Source organism: Mobula birostris, chromosome 19, assembly GCF_030028105.1.
Source record: "Mobula birostris isolate sMobBir1 chromosome 19, sMobBir1.hap1, whole genome shotgun sequence".
Taxonomy (NCBI): domain Eukaryota; kingdom Metazoa; phylum Chordata; class Chondrichthyes; order Myliobatiformes; family Myliobatidae; genus Mobula; species Mobula birostris.
Window position 1 is genome coordinate 39,605,752 of NC_092388.1, and position 18,044 is coordinate 39,623,795.

The 18,044-nt window shown below is 38.9% G+C and overlaps 1 protein-coding gene across 4 annotated transcripts in view; it reads right to left on the minus strand.

The window, feature by feature from the left end:
- Positions 1–419: 419 nt before the first annotated feature.
- The window catches only part of LOC140212531 (solute carrier family 12 member 7-like), a 266,651-nt gene continuing 249,026 nt past the window's right edge, over positions 420–18,044 (minus strand). For 2 of the 4 annotated variants that reach the window (XM_072283464.1, XM_072283466.1), the window contains 3 exons: positions 17,662–17,676; positions 9,695–9,828; positions 420–7,707 (listed from right to left, as the gene is read on the minus strand). In XM_072283464.1, the coding sequence (XP_072139565.1) occupies positions 7,616–7,707; positions 9,695–9,828; positions 17,662–17,676 (241 nt within the window). In that variant the 3' untranslated portion in view covers positions 420–7,615. The remainder of the gene's footprint in view (positions 7,708–9,694; positions 9,829–17,661; positions 17,677–18,044) is intronic. The other 2 variants (XM_072283465.1, XM_072283467.1) reach the window with 1 other exon arrangement.

Genomic DNA, 18,044 nt, shown 5'->3' on the forward strand with positions numbered 1-18,044 from the left:
TAGTTGGAAGACCCACAGTATGCCTGGGGTTTGGAAAATGGAAAAGGTTGTGACGGTCAATGTTGCACTTAAATAGGGTTAACTTGGACAGAAAGGTGGAGATGACTGATTTAACTTTGATAAGATTCACATAATTTCCTCGCAATTGACTGATTTCATCAAACTTTACAAATAATTCTGACAAATAAGCAATGCCATGCCTACTCTTCTTGAGTTCATTATTGAAAGAAGCATTCAAGTCCTCAAATAATTTTATCACACTTTCAAAAAGCACATACAAGTATCTTCAGTAGCTTCCCTTTGAGAGCCATCTGACTTCTGTGTGCAACAGCAAGCATACAAAACGTTAATCATTCCCAATACAAAGCTTTTGAAATAGTTGAGAATGGAGAGCATAGGACTTTATTTTAGTTTAATAACAGCATTTAATTATTTGAGCAGCTGACCACATATGTTTTTCTAACAAGATGTTATCTGTGAATTACACAGTGAATGGTAAAAATGTTTGCTCCAGCATTTTCCAAGAAAGTAATAATCCCACAGTAACATCCTGTAATTGATAGTATCCCATCTGTTGCATAAACAAGAATGTTGGTGAGCAGAAGGTCCTTCTCTTTGAAAAGTTGCTCAAAAATATTGACTCCGCTTTCAGATCTGTTTCTGTTTCTAGTCATCTTAAAAGTAACAACTCTTGAGCACATATAACCAAGAAGCAAAGACTTGTTGCCTGGCAAAGTTTACTCATCCAACTGCAGAGCAAATTCTGCTGTCCTGAGTATGTTGCACAATGTGTCTTCCACATTATTAGACATCTCATCTATTCATCTTTGAATAGAGTTGTCATTGAGTGGTATCACTTTAATTATTTAATCTGGAGACTTGTACAAAAGCTTACTCAGAAATTCTCTTCTGCTGGCAGAATCAGTTCTTCTCCAATCGTGTAGGACTTTCCAGATTTGGCAAAAGCATTGAAATGTTAGATGAAACACGCAAAACTATCACAGTCCCTTGCTCCAAGGCCCATAACTGTCCAACCCTCTCCACAATCCCCTATCCCTCTCCAACAAGTCCTTTAATGACAAAAAAAACCTTTAGTATGTGACTACTGCCTTTCCCTAGGTTCACTCTCTTACTGTGTCTCTCCTTCCTGTCCCTGCACCATTCCGCCAGTCCATAACCTTACCAACTTCCTTGGTTAACACCAACAAATCTTGTTTCAACTGCCATGCACAACTTCCGCCAAGATTTGTTGCTCACTACATGAAACTGCCTATGTCATCACATTGTTGCCATGCCTTGATTTAGCCCAATCTCTCCAAAGAAAAAATTCCCATCATGCCCCACTGTTGATCAGAAGTATTGTGTGCATGTTAATCAGCTCAAAGTCATTCATTTCTTAAATTAAGCCTGTAAATCCCCAGCTACCCCTGTTGCTATTGTGCACACCCCACACTACCCCCTTTATCTTTATCCCCTTAGAAACTCCCACTACTTCCAGGGGGGCAATATGCCCACTTTGGAAACCACTGATTTAAATGGAGAAAGATGCAGCATGCTGTAGTGCATAACTTGGGAGTGTTTGTGCATGAATCACAAAAGGTTGGTTTGTAGGTGCAACAGGTTATCAAGAAGGCAAATGGAATGTTGGCCTTCATTCCTTGAGGGACTGAATTTAAGAGCAAGGAGGTGATGCTACAACTGTATAGGGTACTCGTGAGACTGTACTTGGGGTATTGATGCAGTTATGATATTCTTTTCTTGAGGAAAAATGTACTGGTTTTGGAGGTGGTGCAGCAGAGGTTCATGAGGTTGATTCTGAAGATGAGTGGGTTAAACTATGAGGAGAGATTGGGTCACTGGGATGATAAACACAGAATACTCTGCAGATGCTGGGGTCAAAGCAACATGTCAGACAAGGGTCTCGGCCGAAAACGTGGACTGTTCATTTCCACGGATGCTGCCCGACCTGCTGAGTTCCTCCAGCATGTTGTGTGTGTCACCTGGGATGATACTTGCCATATTTCAGAAGAATAAGAGAGGATCCTAGAGAAACATATAAAATTATGAATGAGATGAAAAAGACAGAGGTAGGATAGCTGTTTCCACTGATTAGTGAGAATAAAATTAGAGAACATTGGCCAAGATTTGGGAGAACAGATCTATGACAGAGATGAGGATAAACTGCTTTTCCCAGAGAGTAGTGAATCTGTGAAATTCTCTGTCCAGGGAAGCAGTAGAGGCTACTATGTTAAGTATTTTTAAGGTGGTGTTAGGTAAGTTTTTGTATAGCAGGGGAATTAAGGGTTATGGGGAAAAGACAGGTAGGTGGAGCTGAGTCCATAACCAGATCAGCAATAGTTTTACTGAATGTTGGGCCAGCTGACCAACACCTGCTCCCATTTCTTACATGGCATTAAACAAAAAGCTGCTGTTTTCTGATATTGTGGGATTTTATCTCTACATGATGCTCCCTTTCAGATGAGATCTTACACAGTGCTTTTAGGTAATATACTTAATTTGTTTCTGACTATGTGCTCAAGGTACTACAGGTAGAAGGCAGAGGATTCTAACCCTTGAACAAGATATGAAATAATAGTAAATAAAAATATGGGGCACATACCAGACAGGAAGTACCTACAGAAAGAGAAATATACTTACTTTTTCAGGTCAAAGACCCTTTTATTAGAATTGGCAAAGTAAAATGCAATTAGTTTAAATTGCAGAGAAGTGTAGAGATAAAAAAGAAGACATTTGTGAAGAGTGTGACCAGAGTTTAATACAGGCAGTTACAAAGTCATAACACAAGTATAAAACTTTGTCAAGTACAGGACTATGAATTATCAGGCTGTGCTAATAGAAAGAGAATAACTGAGCCAATGTCACAGATGGATGACCTCTAACAGAAATGGCTATGGACAGGATGCCCTGTGGACTGAACTCTAATCCTTCACAAAGTAATCACTCAGTCTGGGTTCTGTCCTGTACATAACACCTCGACACACACACACACGCACACAGTGAACAGCAAATGCAGTAAACTAGACCAGGACCAAGTGCAAGGGAAGCAGCAATTTCACTGCTGGACAGTTAGGATCCTTATATGGCAGGAAAGGAAAAGGTCAAGGACAAGTGTTTCATTATCTTTTCTTGCATCAGTCTCAGTTTCTCAGACTCCATCATAGTTGGTCTGATGAGGCTTTCCACTGGGTGCCTCTGAAATGTTCCACTTTTGGAACCACAGCCTGCTCTCTGCCATTGTGGACAAAGCTTTTGGCCAGGTCATTTACGTCTTGCATCTTTATTTTTAGACCTCTCTCCAGGACATCACAAGTATACACTCAATGGCCACTTTATTAGGTACCCCCGATGTAATAAAATGACTACTGAGTGCATGTTTATGGTCTTCCGCTGCTGTAGCCCAACCACTTCAAGGTTTGACGTGTTGTGCATTCAGAGATGCTCTTCTGCACCACTGTTGTAATGTGTGTTTATCTGAGTTACTGTCATCTTCCTGTCAGCTTGAACTTGTCTGATCATTCTCCTCTGACCTCTCTCATTAACAAGGCATTTTCACCCACAGAAATGCCACTCACTGGATGTTTTTTTGTTTTGCACACCATTCTCTAGAGACCAGTGTGTGTGAAAATCCCAGGAGATCAGCAGTTCTGGCACTAACAATCATTCCAACAGTCAGTCACATTTCTCCCCCATTCCCATCTTTGGTCTGAACAACTGAATCTCCGACAACGTCTGCACTGAATTGGTTGACTAGATATTTGCATTAATGTGCAAGGTGTAGAAATGTACCTAATAAAGTGGCCACATCATCCCTCACATTCACAATTTACACCAGTTCCAAAAAGATCTCACCACTAGTTACATTTTCTCTTTTTCCCTTTGAAGCTCTGTCCCCACCAACTACTCCCCTTCTTACAGCACTTCCCTAATACAACTACAGGAGACACAAAAACTAATTTGTTATTTTCTTTCCCAGTGCTGCACATGAGAGATCTCTCCTTCTACAGTTAAATGTTTCCAGCATATTCTGTCTTGAGGCAGGATACAATATTGTAGGTGAATTTACTAGATTAGCAAATTACAATAAGAATACTTAGCAAAAGAGTTTTGTTTTTCTTTACTTTCTTCGTCTAAAAATAATAACATTTGCTGTGGTATAGCTGTACGCACTGGGTGCTCTTTGGTACTGCACTTGACTAACTTTTATTCAAATGAACTCAAATTTTATTTTAGATCTTTAAGTTACAGCATGATTAAATATAAAGAACAACATCTAAGTTGAGACCAAAAAAAAAATAGGCTCCAGTGAGGCTTGTGTGTAGGAAATCCATATTCATCAAATACTTTCCCAGAAATACAATCAGATCAAAATGCAAATAATAACCGGTAAAAAAAAATGAGGCTATGGATAACTTAGGAAGTGTGATGTGGCATTTAAATGTGTGCGAAGGCTATGCCTCAATTCTGGATGGGGCAGTAACCTTCACATCATTTTTAAACAGGTTTATATTAATATCTACACAGTAAAAAATAAACTTTTGAGACAATGCTTCAGACTGAATCTATTTGGCTTGTGTGGATTTAGTTTGTAATAATTCATTACCAATGTCAGTTCAGACTGAAAATATCAAGGGATACAACATTTGTACACAGTATTCCACTTGTAGGAAACTATACGCCTAGTACAGTAATAAAAATACAACAGTGCAATAGTTTCAACTGGATATATTACATATTGTCTTTTACCATCATTCATGAATGGTAATGATCGAAAAGGCCAGCAATTTCATATTTACAAATGTCAAGTTGTTAAATACACATTTTGTAATTTGTATAAAAAAGGAACAAATTTAAAATTTTATTTTCATCTATTCCAGTTTTAAAGAAATCTTGTTCCTCTCACATCACCTCCCTCCAAGAACATAGTGGGGCAAAACCTCCGGAAAGCAAATTACTCTTTTTATTGAAGTTTTTTCCAGTGTAAATCCCAGTTTTCAAAAAACTTATTCACAAGTAAAAAGAAATGTGAAAAATGAAAGATAACCCACGTTAGTTATCCACCATAACCAGTACAAAAACAAAAGATAACTACAATATAATAATCAAATGGTGCAGCTACTACTTGTGATTTTAAAATTTGAGAAAAAGAGCAACTTCACAGCATTTGTGCAATTTGGTTTTAACCTGGAATTCTACAGTACTGGTTCCAAGTGTGCAGAGCTAAACCAAAAGGTATTTCAGATATGCAACCTCACCCCAAGGATACTTATAACATCATGCTTGGGCCAGGGCAAATCCACTTCTGCTCAATGTTTTTGCTGCTCTTCAGGACCCAAGTCCCCATATTCCACATCTATTCAGGCACAGATAATACCTTCTGAATCACACATGAATGATAGACTCTCTGCAACTCATTGAATTAGTTTGAGGAAGACTGCTATATGGAGGCTAATATGAAGGCCCACACTTTCATCCCTCCTACTGAAAGGACAGTGACAAGAGGCCCTCCTTATCTTAATGAGGAAAAACTGCTGTTTTGGGGGAACTAGGACTTTGTTTGAAAAAAAGAACAAAGATATCAGAGTGTCAGAGAAGGAAGTTGCTTCCAAACCAGCAGCAGATCGGAGTGCATAGCTGAGCAGTGATCTTAATGAACAGTGCACAGAGTTATATCCACTATAAGGAAAATATTCAAATGAGCAAGACAAATGTGTATGTTTTGTATCTTCAATTGACTAATTCTACCTTGGGTTCATTCCTTATGGTAGCTGATTGCTGGAAATTGACAGTTATAATTATTGGAACCACCTTGCTGATCTCTTTAGGAGGTGGAGCACTGCTTGGAAAATTCGGCTGAAAAAGCTCACAACCAGGAGCAAGAAGCATTGAGAATACAAATTTTACACAGTTTGAACAAAAGTTCATAGTATGGAACTTAAACTCATGAAACCATAACTACAAAAGGGAAGATGCTACACAATGCAACCACAGATACATTTCAGTCTCTGACTTGTGCAATTTCCCATGAGGAGGATGCAGGTTCAGCAGGTATGGTGGGCAAGTTGAAGACTGAGTCTTCAGAAGTTTTAGCAAAGGCCAATTTTGAAATGTCAGCTTTCGTATCTAATCCGTGTTTGCGATGGCTTATACAACTGTTATCGTAATTAAATCAGTGACCAGGTAATCCTGCAGCTCTCTTATACTGAAATGAATTGCTGTGGAAAATCTACAAAAAAGGAAGGCCAGAAACATCTACAGTAAAGCCCACTGCTTCCAGTTGATAATTTCTGCAAGTCCATATGGTCACTGGGAGAGTGTGTCAGAATTGGTATGGGTGTGTACAAAAATGACGCAATGAATGTGTGGGCTTGGAATTGGGAAACAGAAGGCAGCACATTTATTGGTCATTTGTTAATGAAAATTTAGCAGGGAATTTTGAAGATTATGTTAACTTAATACTCAGTTGTTCATAAAACACTAGCTGTAAAATGAGGAAAAAGCCTTGGAAGTATGAATGCACACACTAAATGAGAGCTGTTTAAATAAGAGATACTTGCCTACCTACCTTCATTCTAGGGTGGGTAAATACCCAAGGCATTGCTCCCTATGGCCAAAAAGTAATAAGTTAAAATCTTGATTAGGAAGCAGAAGCCATGCTCCTAACTGTATTGTTATATACACAAATTCTTTATTTTAATGTTGTTTTTTTCATTTGTAGAAAATATATCTGACATTATATAGCACATTCCTAAAATTAAAATTCATTTAATCTGCAACATAGTGTGCATATTTGTGAAAACAGGGTGAGATTAAACCTATCCTACTGCAACTAATTAGACAAACGTTAAAAGAAATAAGAGTGATGTGTCACAAAGTCTCAGGGAGTGCCCACAATCAGCATGATAGACCTGCTTAAAATCAGATAGACCTTTCATTTCTCCCCAATTTTTACTGAACCACTTCTGAATGGAGGTGATACATCACAACCACTTGGAATAAAAAGAGCAGGAGGGCCTCCTGGTGGTCAATACTAGCAAGTGCCTGGATAGAGGCTGCCTGCATATCAAGTCTGCGTGTCCAGCCAAACTACAGATGACTTGAGAATACACAAAATAAGGATTGCACACTTGTTTGTATAACAAAACCAAAACACAGGCAGAATGAATAATTCTTCCCTCAAAATAGTCCATCCTTCTCATTCCATTCCGTTTTGACCAGTCTATTTCTGCAGAAAGCAGAGGCATAACCATTCTCTACTTGCACCATTTAACACACCAGCACTATTGACAGTGGTACACATTTCGATTACAGAATTTATAAAGAACTGTTCAGAGAGTGAAATGAAAACATAAAACAAGCTTTGAGTGCAAGTTTTTTGCTTTCATTAAGGAAAGTGCAGCAATGATTCCAGTCATCTGGAGTCATGGGAAAGAACACCCATGGAGTCTCTTAACTGTCAGGATGCTCTTGTCTTCTGCCATTACCAAAAATGCCAGCAGCAGATGAAATACAAAAGCTCCCTGTTCCCATGTCACTGATGAAATTTGTTGGCACCATTTGGTAAATATGCTTCAAGCCAAGCTATTGGGTTGTAGGTCTAGGAGTAAATGGTGATCACTTCACTGCCACCGCCTCGCACCATCAGCACTCGGTTCAAGCCCTCAGTCAGCACCTCCAGGAACTCCATATCTGTCAAGCTCCAAGTCAAGGACTGAATGTATTTTCCATTGGAGAGCCAGGTGAAGCACCAGTGCCCACTTTAGCAGGTACTGCATCAGAAGGAATGTGATTAAAGTGAAGATCAAAAGATTCAGTGTCAAAATTCAGAAGAGTGTTTAGAGACAAGCGATGGATTAAAAACTATTTGGCCTCAGCAGTGTCTTATAGACACTTTTAAGTTAAGAAATCAGGCGTGCAGTTCTCCCAGCTTTGATAGCACTTTCCAACATAAACCTGATAGTTTTAAGAAGCACCCCATATTCCATTTTGCTGGCCATCCTTTGCTTACCTTTTATCTGTTTTGCTGAGCACCATTAAACAAGCTATCCCCACTGATCAGAGTGTTTATTGAGGCAGTAGACATTGAATTATACAAGTCCATGATACTATCCCAGAAACATAAAAGTGCTTCTATTCTCTTACAACAAAGGAAGCGTCTTTTCAGTGCTTTGAGTCCATGGTGGTTGTTAAACGCAATTGTAGCCATCCCACTTATTTCCCTGTAACCTATTCTTTGACACAAGTCCATTAGCTCTTACAATAGGGGCAATTTAAAAGGGCTTACTTATGACAGCTGATTAAGCTTTGAGGATGTGGGAGGAATCTGGAACATCCAGGGGAAACCAATGCAATTCTAGAGAGAATGTACAATCTCCAACAGACAACACCCAAACCTAGGTCACTGGAGCTAAGAGACAGTTGTACTGCCTGCAGTGTCACTGTGCTAACCTTTATACCAAGTGGTACAATCTCAAACAGTTGAAACCACTGAGGAGATCACAGGTCAGACTCCAACCAAAGTAAACTTTAAACTTTATAGATGAAGTTGTTTGTTATAAATGTGCTTTAAATCCTCTGAAGGAGAGTCCAGATATGGACATTAACTACAGAGAAATGTTAGAGCATGACTGAAGATTGCAGCTGGCTAGGTTTACAAAAATCACACAATACTTCCTTTAGAAAAGACGCAGGAAGAATTTTTAAAAGAAATACACACAGACAGGCGTCTGCACTTCACTTCCCTAAAGGCTCGAGTCAGCTCCTTCAAACAGACAGAAATTCTTAAATTCTTGGTTCTGAGCTATTGAATCATAAATGCTCACAAGATTGAGGAAATGATGAAGCTATTTCTCTTTTTATAACGTTTTGAAGTTCAGTGGTTTAAAAAACGAACTGAGATAAATTATGATTTTAGGAACAGTTTGTAAGGTGGGCGAAAATATAATCTTGCTTTTCAAGAGGGAATTTGATGAGAATTGGATAAAGAAAGTAATGTGGTGGCCTTTAGGAATAGATTAGTGAAAAAGAACTAAATGAACTGCTTAACTAGACAACAGCATACATTAAATAGGTGAAACCGCTTACCATAACTAATGTTCTTCAGTGGTTTCAGAACCAACAGCTACTTCAGCTACTGTTTGAAGACGATGTGACAAAAATAAAATTTTTTCAGCAGCACTTTGGGAATAGTGGTTGAGAGGAAGCTGCCTGCAATGTACAAGGCCAGGAGGGTTCAATTGCAACTGTTAAATGGGATTATGCCTCAGTGATATTCACAGAAAGTTTAGAGAAAATGCAGAATATTGATGTGCAGACTGAGTGAAGTGGAAGACACTGGGGTCCAGTGTCGTTGTAGGGGGTGCCTGGATGTCTGGCTTAAGGCTATGGGAAAAATGAAAGAGTCAGGGAGGCAGTAGAATAAACAATTTCAATTTTTTATCTCATAGTCCCTGGAAGTGAGGGACTTAGTAAGATGTTTAGAATAGAAAAGGGCTGAGTGATATGTTTTATAATAGTGGTAAAAATGTGGCTTTCAAAAAGGAGAATTAAATGTTCTGGACAATTAATGTGCAGAATAGAGCCCTTTGTGAATACAGGTCATTCAAAACAAATCACATCAATACTTACCCATGCCTCATTTTTTCACCAATTTGGAGTTACAGAGATAAAAGGATACAGTTTTCATCCCCTTGTCTGTTTCTAGGAGGGCCAGGCATGTTCAGTAACACAAGTCTGGCATCCTGGGATTTGTTTACAACAACTTCATTAAGTCTCACTGCAGTATGCATCCGCCTAACATTGGACTGATTCCTGAAAGAGAGGATGATCGATTATTGATGGATGCTGTTTGAGTCAAATAATCAAACTACAAGCTATCATTTACACAACAGGCAAGTCAGGCAGATAGAAGCAAAAATAAGCTTGGTTAATAATCCTGTTGACATTTACAGAACTTGGAATAAAATAAATTCAACATAATACTGAATTATCTCAAAAAAAATTTTGGAATAGCAATAACCTGGTCCAAAATAGACAACTCTTTTAATTCACTTCCTTTATTCACATTCAATTGAAAAATAGTCTGACTATATATTTTGTTAAAATTGTGAGGTAATAGTTCCATTACACGTTGGGAACTGGGGACTATCCAATGTCTCTTAATAGTTCCTATTTTGTTACAAATTTAGATTGATGGCTCCTTGACTAGGCTCGGTAGCGTCAGATACTCCCAGTGCAGTCTGAGAAACATGCTCACTGGAATATTTGCTTTTGCATAGTGAAAGGTGAAACAAAACTACTTGTCGTGATGGAGACTGGATACTTTCCTTACTTCAAACTTTGCTAGAAGGTTGGATGATGATTTTCTGGTGGTGCACACTGATAAACTGCTTTGTTTCACAATAAGACTGGAACACATTTCTGGCCATAACAATTGCAGAACCATCATGTTGTGAAACTTGACAGCAAATGTGTAATTTCCACACAAGTGTGGCTAATGTAGAAATCCAGATGTTACTTTGAGCAGCTCAAAACTGCTCCACAGGGTGCAAGTTCTATAACTACTGGTTGCAGGAGTGTCACTGACTTCTATTGAGTGTTAAACGTGTTAATTACTGTTGAGCAAACTCTCATTCCTTAAAAGATTTCTTGGAATGTTTTCTGCACAGTGACAGGCTAGGAAATTACTTGACAGTTGATCTTTGAGGAATGTTTGCAATACTGTTTTCTGAAAATTATGCACTTTCAATTCATTTTGCAAGAAATGATTAAAAAACAGTAATATAACATCCCTTCACAGTCTGAAGGGTGTTCTTTAATCTGCTGACTGGATTTTATATGGACTAATGCCACAGCAGCACATTCCCTTTCAAAAGGGTACACTGCTGTACAGATCATAAGATTTTGCAGACTGTTGCTACGATGTACATGGGTTACTTTGGAAGCTGGTGTGTGATCAGAAATGCATTATGTAGATAAATTCCAAGATTGCAATAGAACGGAAGAGTTCCAAACTATCTTTGTAATATAATTCGAATAATTACATTAGTGTTTCTAAAGGAAGAGATCATCCCATTTCATTCTTAAGTGTAGTTTTTCCTCTAGTAGAAAGAGAAAAGTAGATGTTTTGTCCATCTAATCAATAGTGATGCCTAGTTAAGCAGTTATAATCATGCAGAATATTAAAAATAATCTATGTACTCCTAACTTTTTGGACCTCAAAACCAACTCTTCTAACTTAATGTAAAAGATTATGTACAGATTCAACACTTCAAATAACAGCCATTTCGCTTATATAATGTTGTCAATGTGAAGAATGCTCTGGCTATTCCACTCTCGTGGTGCAAGGAAATCAGATGACGGAAAGAAAAATGTTTATACAGGAAACAGGTGGGGAGTGAATTCCAAAGCATGGGATTCAGTCAGCTGATTGCTCTGTTACATTCATGAGGAGGAAGAAAAGAGATTCAGATGAAGTGTAAGCTAGCTAAAATCCAGGGGAAAATGCTGTTTAAAAGACATTTGGCAGGTACATGAATAGGGAAGGCTTAGTGGAACATGGACAACCACAGACAAATGGAAGTAGCTCAGGAACGCACCTTTGTCAGTGTGGTTGAGTGTTTGTGCTGTATAACACTGACTCTAGCTGATGGAGATAATGAACTCATGTGTAGCAAAGCAACAGAGGGAATTGAAATAAATAGACAGAATTTCAATTCTGATATATTGAAAGACCATTATGAGGATAAGTGATAATGCACGTAAATGCAATTATGAAGAAATCCTCTACTTCCTTAGAAACTTGCAAAGACTCGGCATGACTTCTAGAACTTGGACAAACTTCTAAAGATGTGTGGAGGAGGGTATATTGACTGGCTGCGTCACTGCCTGGTGCGAAGACATCAATGCCCTTGAACAGAAAATCCTACAAAAAGTAGAGGATACAGCCCAGTCTATCATGGGTAAAGCCCTCCCTACCATTGAGCACATCTACATAGATCGTTGTCACAGGACAGCAGCATCCATCATCAGGGACCCCCACCACGCAGGTCATGCTCTTTTCTCATTTTTGCCATCAGGAAGGAGGGACAGGAGCCTCGGGACTCACAGCATCAGATTCAGGAACAGTTATTGCTCAACTATTAGGCCCTTGAATCAGTGGGGATAACTTGACTCAACTTCACTTGCCCTCTTACTAAACTATTCCCACAACCTGTAGACTTACTTTTAAGGACTCTTTATCACATTTTCTCAATATTTATTGCTCATTATTTATTTATTTTTATATTTGCATGGCCTGTTGACCTTTTGCATATTGGTTGTCTACTCTGTTGGTGCAGTCTTTCATTGATGGTCTTTTCTCCTTGTAGCGACGGAGGATGAGAGGTGACCTGATAGAGGTGTATAAGATGATGAGAGCCATTGATTGTGTGGATAGTCAGAAGCTTTTTCCCCAGGGCTGAAATGGCTAGCACAAGAGGGAACAGCTTCAAGTTGCTTGGAAGTAGGTACAGAGGAGATGTCAGGGGTAAGCTTTTTTTTTTATTAAAACGCAGAGTGGTGAGTGGGTGGAATGGACTGCCAGTGACAGTGGCAGAGGCAGATACAATAGGGTCCTATAAGAGACTCCTGGATAGGTACATGGGGCTTAGAAAGATAGAGGGCGATGGGTAACCTGAAGTAATTTCTAGAGTATGTACATGTTCGGCACAGCATTGTGGGCCAAAGGGCCTGTATTATGCTGTAGGTTTTCTATGTTTCTATGATTCTATTATGGTTATTGATTTATTCAAAATTCAAAGTTCATAGTAATCAAGGTTGTCACCACATACAACCCTGATTCAATTTCCTGCGGGCATACTCAGCAAATCTATAGAATAGTACCTATAATAGGATCAATGGAAGTTCAACTAGAGTGCAGAGATAAATAATTGTGCATGTGCAATTATAAATAGATACCAATAAATAAAGAGAATATGAAATAACAAAATAAAGAGTCCTTAAAATGAGATCATTGTTGTGGGAAAACCTCAATGGATGGGAAAGTGAGTGTAGTTATCCCTTTTTGTTCAGGAGCCTGATGGTTGTGGGGTGGTAACTGCTCCTGAGCATAGAGGTGCAAGTCCTGAGGCTCCTGTACATTCTAGCTGGTGGCAACAGCAAAAGAAGATCATGGCCTGGGTGGTGAGGATCTCTGATGGTGGATGCTGCTTTCCTATGATGGTGTTTCATATAGATGTGCTTAATGACTGTGAGGGCTTTACCCATGATGTACTGGGCCAAATCCACTGCCTTTTGTAAGATTTTCCCTTCACAGGCATTGGCGTTTTGATACCAGGCCATGATGTAGCCGGTGAATACACTCGCCACTACACAACTATAGAAGTTTGTCAAAATTTTAACTGCCATGCTGAAACTCCACAGACTCCTCATGAAGTAGAGGTGCTGCCATGCTTTCTTCACAATTGCACTTATGTGCTGGGTCCAGGACAGGTCCTCTGAAACAATAATATCCAGGAATTTAAAGTTGCTAATCCTTTGATCCTCCAATGAGGACAGGCTCATGGACCTCTGGTTTCCCTCTTATGAAGTCTACAACCAGTTCCTTGTTTAGCTGACACTAGTTAGATGTTGTTGTTATGACACCACTCAACCAGATTTTCAATCTCCCTCCTGTATGCTGATTCATCACCACCTTTGGTTCAGCCCACTACAGTGGTGTCATCAGCAAACTTCAATATGGTATTGGAGCTATGCTTAGTGACACAGTCATAGGTGTAAACGGAATAGAAGAGGGTGCTAAGCACCTGTCTTCATGGAAATTATGGAGATGCTGTTGCACTAGGAGGCAATGAAGCCAGGGAGTTTATTAATTAGATTTGAGGGGAAGATGGTATTATGTAAAAACTGAGCTGTAGTTGATAAACAGCAACCTGATGTATGCATCTTTGCTGTCCAGATGTTCCAGGGTTGTGGGAAGAACTAGTGAGATGGCACCTACTGTGGACCTGCTGCTTCAGTAGGCAAATGGGAGCGGATCCAAGTCGCCTCTCAGGCAGGAGCTGATATGCTTCATCATTATCCTCTCAAAACTTTTCATCACTGTCGATGTAAGTGTAACTGGGCGATAGTCATTGAGGAAGGTCACCATGTTCTTCTTGGGCACCGTTATAATTAAAGCTGCTTGAAGCAGGTGGGTACCACACACAACCAAAGTGAGAGGTTAAAGGTATCAGTGAACACACCAGCCAGTTGATCAGCACGGATCTTTACCACATGGCCAGGTACCCTGTCCTATTCTGATGCTTTCCTTGGATTTACTCTTCTGAAGGCAGTCCACATGTCAGCTTCAGATATTGAGATCAAAGGATCATTGGGAGATGTGGGGGTTCACGTTGGTTTGTTAATATTCTGATGGTCAAAGCAACCATAGAAGGCACTTGAGCTCATATGGAATCAAAGCTCTGCTGTCGCCATGTCATTTGATTTAACTTTGTAGGAGGTTATAGCATTCAAACCCTGCCACAGCTGTCGAGCATCTTTTGTTGATTCCAATTTGGTCTGGAATCTCCAGTTCGCCCACGAATGGCTTTCTGGAGATCATACCTGCAACCTCTTGTAGCATTCTTGGTCTCCAGCCTTAAATGCCTCTGATCTACCCTCAGCAAATTTCAGATCTCATAGTTCACCCAGGGCATCTGATTGGGGAAGACTCTGAATGATTTAGTAGGACATACTCATCCACAGCTGTTAAAGTCCGTTACAACCATGGTGTATTCATTCAATAGACTGCTGCCTGAAAATGGCTCAGTCCACTGACTTAAAGCAATCCTGTAATCATTCCTCTGCCTGCCATGATCATCTCATAGCTGTCTTAATCTCTGGAGCCTTGCTTTGTAGCCTCTGCCCACTAGTACAAATATGAGTACGCCCCCAAGAAAATGAATCTCAGGATTGTATATACTGTCATGTACGTACTTCAATCATAAATTTACTTTGAACTTTGAAGTCATAAATAAATATTGGTCAAGATATAAATTCAGTCAAAGTGAAATTTATAGATTATAGTTCATGAGGAAAGATTTATACAAGAGTTGCATGCATACTGGTTTCACAGAGGAGATAGTTGAGAGGTAATGGAAAGCCATAGGCAGTAAGGTATATAAGTGAGGAAGGTTGCTGCAATAGACAAGGCTATTGCTAGTTTGCCACTGTGGGTTTTAAAAGTAGTTGTAACCTTTCATCTCTGTAAAGCTTAGAGAATCTCAGCTTTACTGATGGAACTCTGGAGAACATTGTGTGGGTTTAAATAGCAATGGATTAAGATGTACGGCAGGTGAACGTTGGTTGATATTCGTGTTTATACTCTTAGGTCTCCTTCCATTCCATCATTTTATGTCCTGCAATGCGCTCCTTTTTTCTTTGTCCATCTGTATATTCCGCTTCCTCTTAAACACATTCATACCTCTTATCTCAACAGTTCCTTTTGGCAATAGCTCCACATTCTAACCACACAATGAGGAAAGAAGTTTCTCCCAAATTTCCAATGCAGTCAATAACATGCACCCTAAATTTAAGATCCTAATTTTGGGGTCACCATTATGTAACGACTCTTCTCTGTATACCTTAGCAGACACTTTTGCAGTCTTAAAGGCTTCAAACTGCTCAGCTCCCCGGTCGCTTATTCTTGCAGTTCTGCTAATTTCTTTGCAAACTGTTCTTGCACCCTTTATCAATGTCTCCATATATTTTTACAATTTAGCAAGAACCACCATTTGGGAATATTGTAAATGTAGCTGAACCAAATTTCAAGACATATGCAATGCACTTACTTCACTAATCAATTTTATTCCTCTACAAATGAATCCCAGTTCCAAATTTGTGTTTTTGAACAGCTGTATTAACTAGTGATGTTTTGTTAGTGATCAATGTGTCAATACCCTGAAATCATCCTGTTCCTTCATTCAATTTGTACACACAGTTTGAGCAGAATGTGAGCTCACTTATTTTCCTAGGCAGACTTCAAACTTCCATTAAACAAGGGGACTAATTTGCATATGGGTTTAAATACAGAAGAACAGTCTCTGCTTTAACATGAATCTTGAAGTTCCAAAACTCTTGAAATTAGGAAATCACAATGCATCAACCTTGACAACAGATAACAATGAAGGATATTGCAGGATTTTCAACAGCCTGAATAGAAATTTCATATAAAACGTAGAAAATGACTGCTGATCCTAAGAGCACCTTAATGGTCAGTCAAATACATGGATAAGAATTAAAGCCATACACAGGTCGGAGTTAATAAGGGTAGGGTCATTCCATTTCCTGAGGAACCTCCGTGGGCCTGCAACTGCTTAGATTACCAGTTCTTTTTAATTAGTGAGACCGAAACCTGTTACCTTTTGGTTGCTGTTAAGTTGTCATAAAAGAACACAAATGCTGGCTGTGAAATATCTGGTAAAATACTCAAATATGGATGAACCATAATCCCAACATCTACTGACACTGGGATGATAGAGTGGCACGCTTTCCATCTTGTGTTTTAAAAGTCCAAGACGTTAAATTGGTTTCAAATAGTATTAGGAAAGATCTACCAGAAAGGCAGCCTTTTCTACGCCAGCTTCCCATCAGTGTATCAGGTTTTGAAACTGGTATGTAGCAACTTTCATTTCTTTGATGTTTCAGGAAGCAAAGCAGTATTAACACCATGACTTCACATGAAGCATTTGAAGTAACATTATTTGTCTAACCTTCCCACTGTAACATCAAAATGGAACACTTAGAATGGGAAAAATCTTCCCAAATTAGCAAAATGCTTGCCAACAGACAAATTGCATCCAAAAGAAAAAAAAAACATTTAGACCTTTCCAGCACACAAAATCCAAAAGCTTCATCATTTGCTTAAATTAAGAAGCAAAATATTAAGACTTTATTTATGAAGATCTGTTGATTAGCCAATAAACTGTTCTGTAAGGGCTTTCTAAGATTAGTATTTAACATTATTCCCCGCAACAACAAAATAAGGGCAGAGGTGTTGTTAAATAACTGGAAGGATGTTAGAAATACAGCTCAGTATGTTGCCTCCAGCAAATGGAAACATACATCCTTTCTACAAATAGGACTAGATAATGCCAGAAATAAGATTAAGGTTTCAGTTTGATTACTTTTCATCAGAACTAGGAAATGTTAGAAAACCAGACATGTTTTAAGTTGCAGGGAATGGAAGAGGGGAGAAACTATGGAGGTCAAGAAACAATGAATGGTGTCACCTGTATGACAGAATCAAAGGCTTGGTAGTAGCAGCTGATTTGATATGCAGATAGAAGAATAAGGACACTAATAAGAAGCAATGCTAGAAGTATGATGCACAGATCAACACTTACCACTAAAATTACATTCGAATATGAAAATTGTTTATTAATCAATAATAAAAAATGCAATCTTACCATTGCAACTGTTCAAACTGAATTACTCGTAGTGCTAAAGAAGCCCTGAGTTTTTATAATAAAATGTATGTAGATTAAGTCTCCATGAGACTGTAGTTACTGAAGCTTTTGGAGAAATATCATCTGCTGTTAAGGACTATTTACAAACGGAAACACACAAAAGAAACAGATAAAATGAAGATCAAATGAAACTTACAGACTTCCCCATTCGCTGAAAATTAAAAAAAAGACAAAAGTTACTGCAAAGTTGAAACATTAAAATCACGTTCCTAATTTCAGAAGGAGCTAAGCGTAAAGTTCATGACAATATTTTTGAAGTTTATGTATTTTAATAAAAAGATGACATCATAATCCAGTACACAGTTTCTTTTCTAACATACTAACATTCCACTTATTTGGGTACAGATTCACTTGTAGCTAAGGTGCATTAAATGGGAATTGTTCTACTAGGTTCAATCATGCTCACACTGCCCACGTTTACCACCTGCACTTTTCCTGTCACTACAAATGACCCAGAAGAAGCCTAACCTCCAGGACTGAGCTGAACTGCAAAATGGATGAGACCATGAGTGGCAGCTA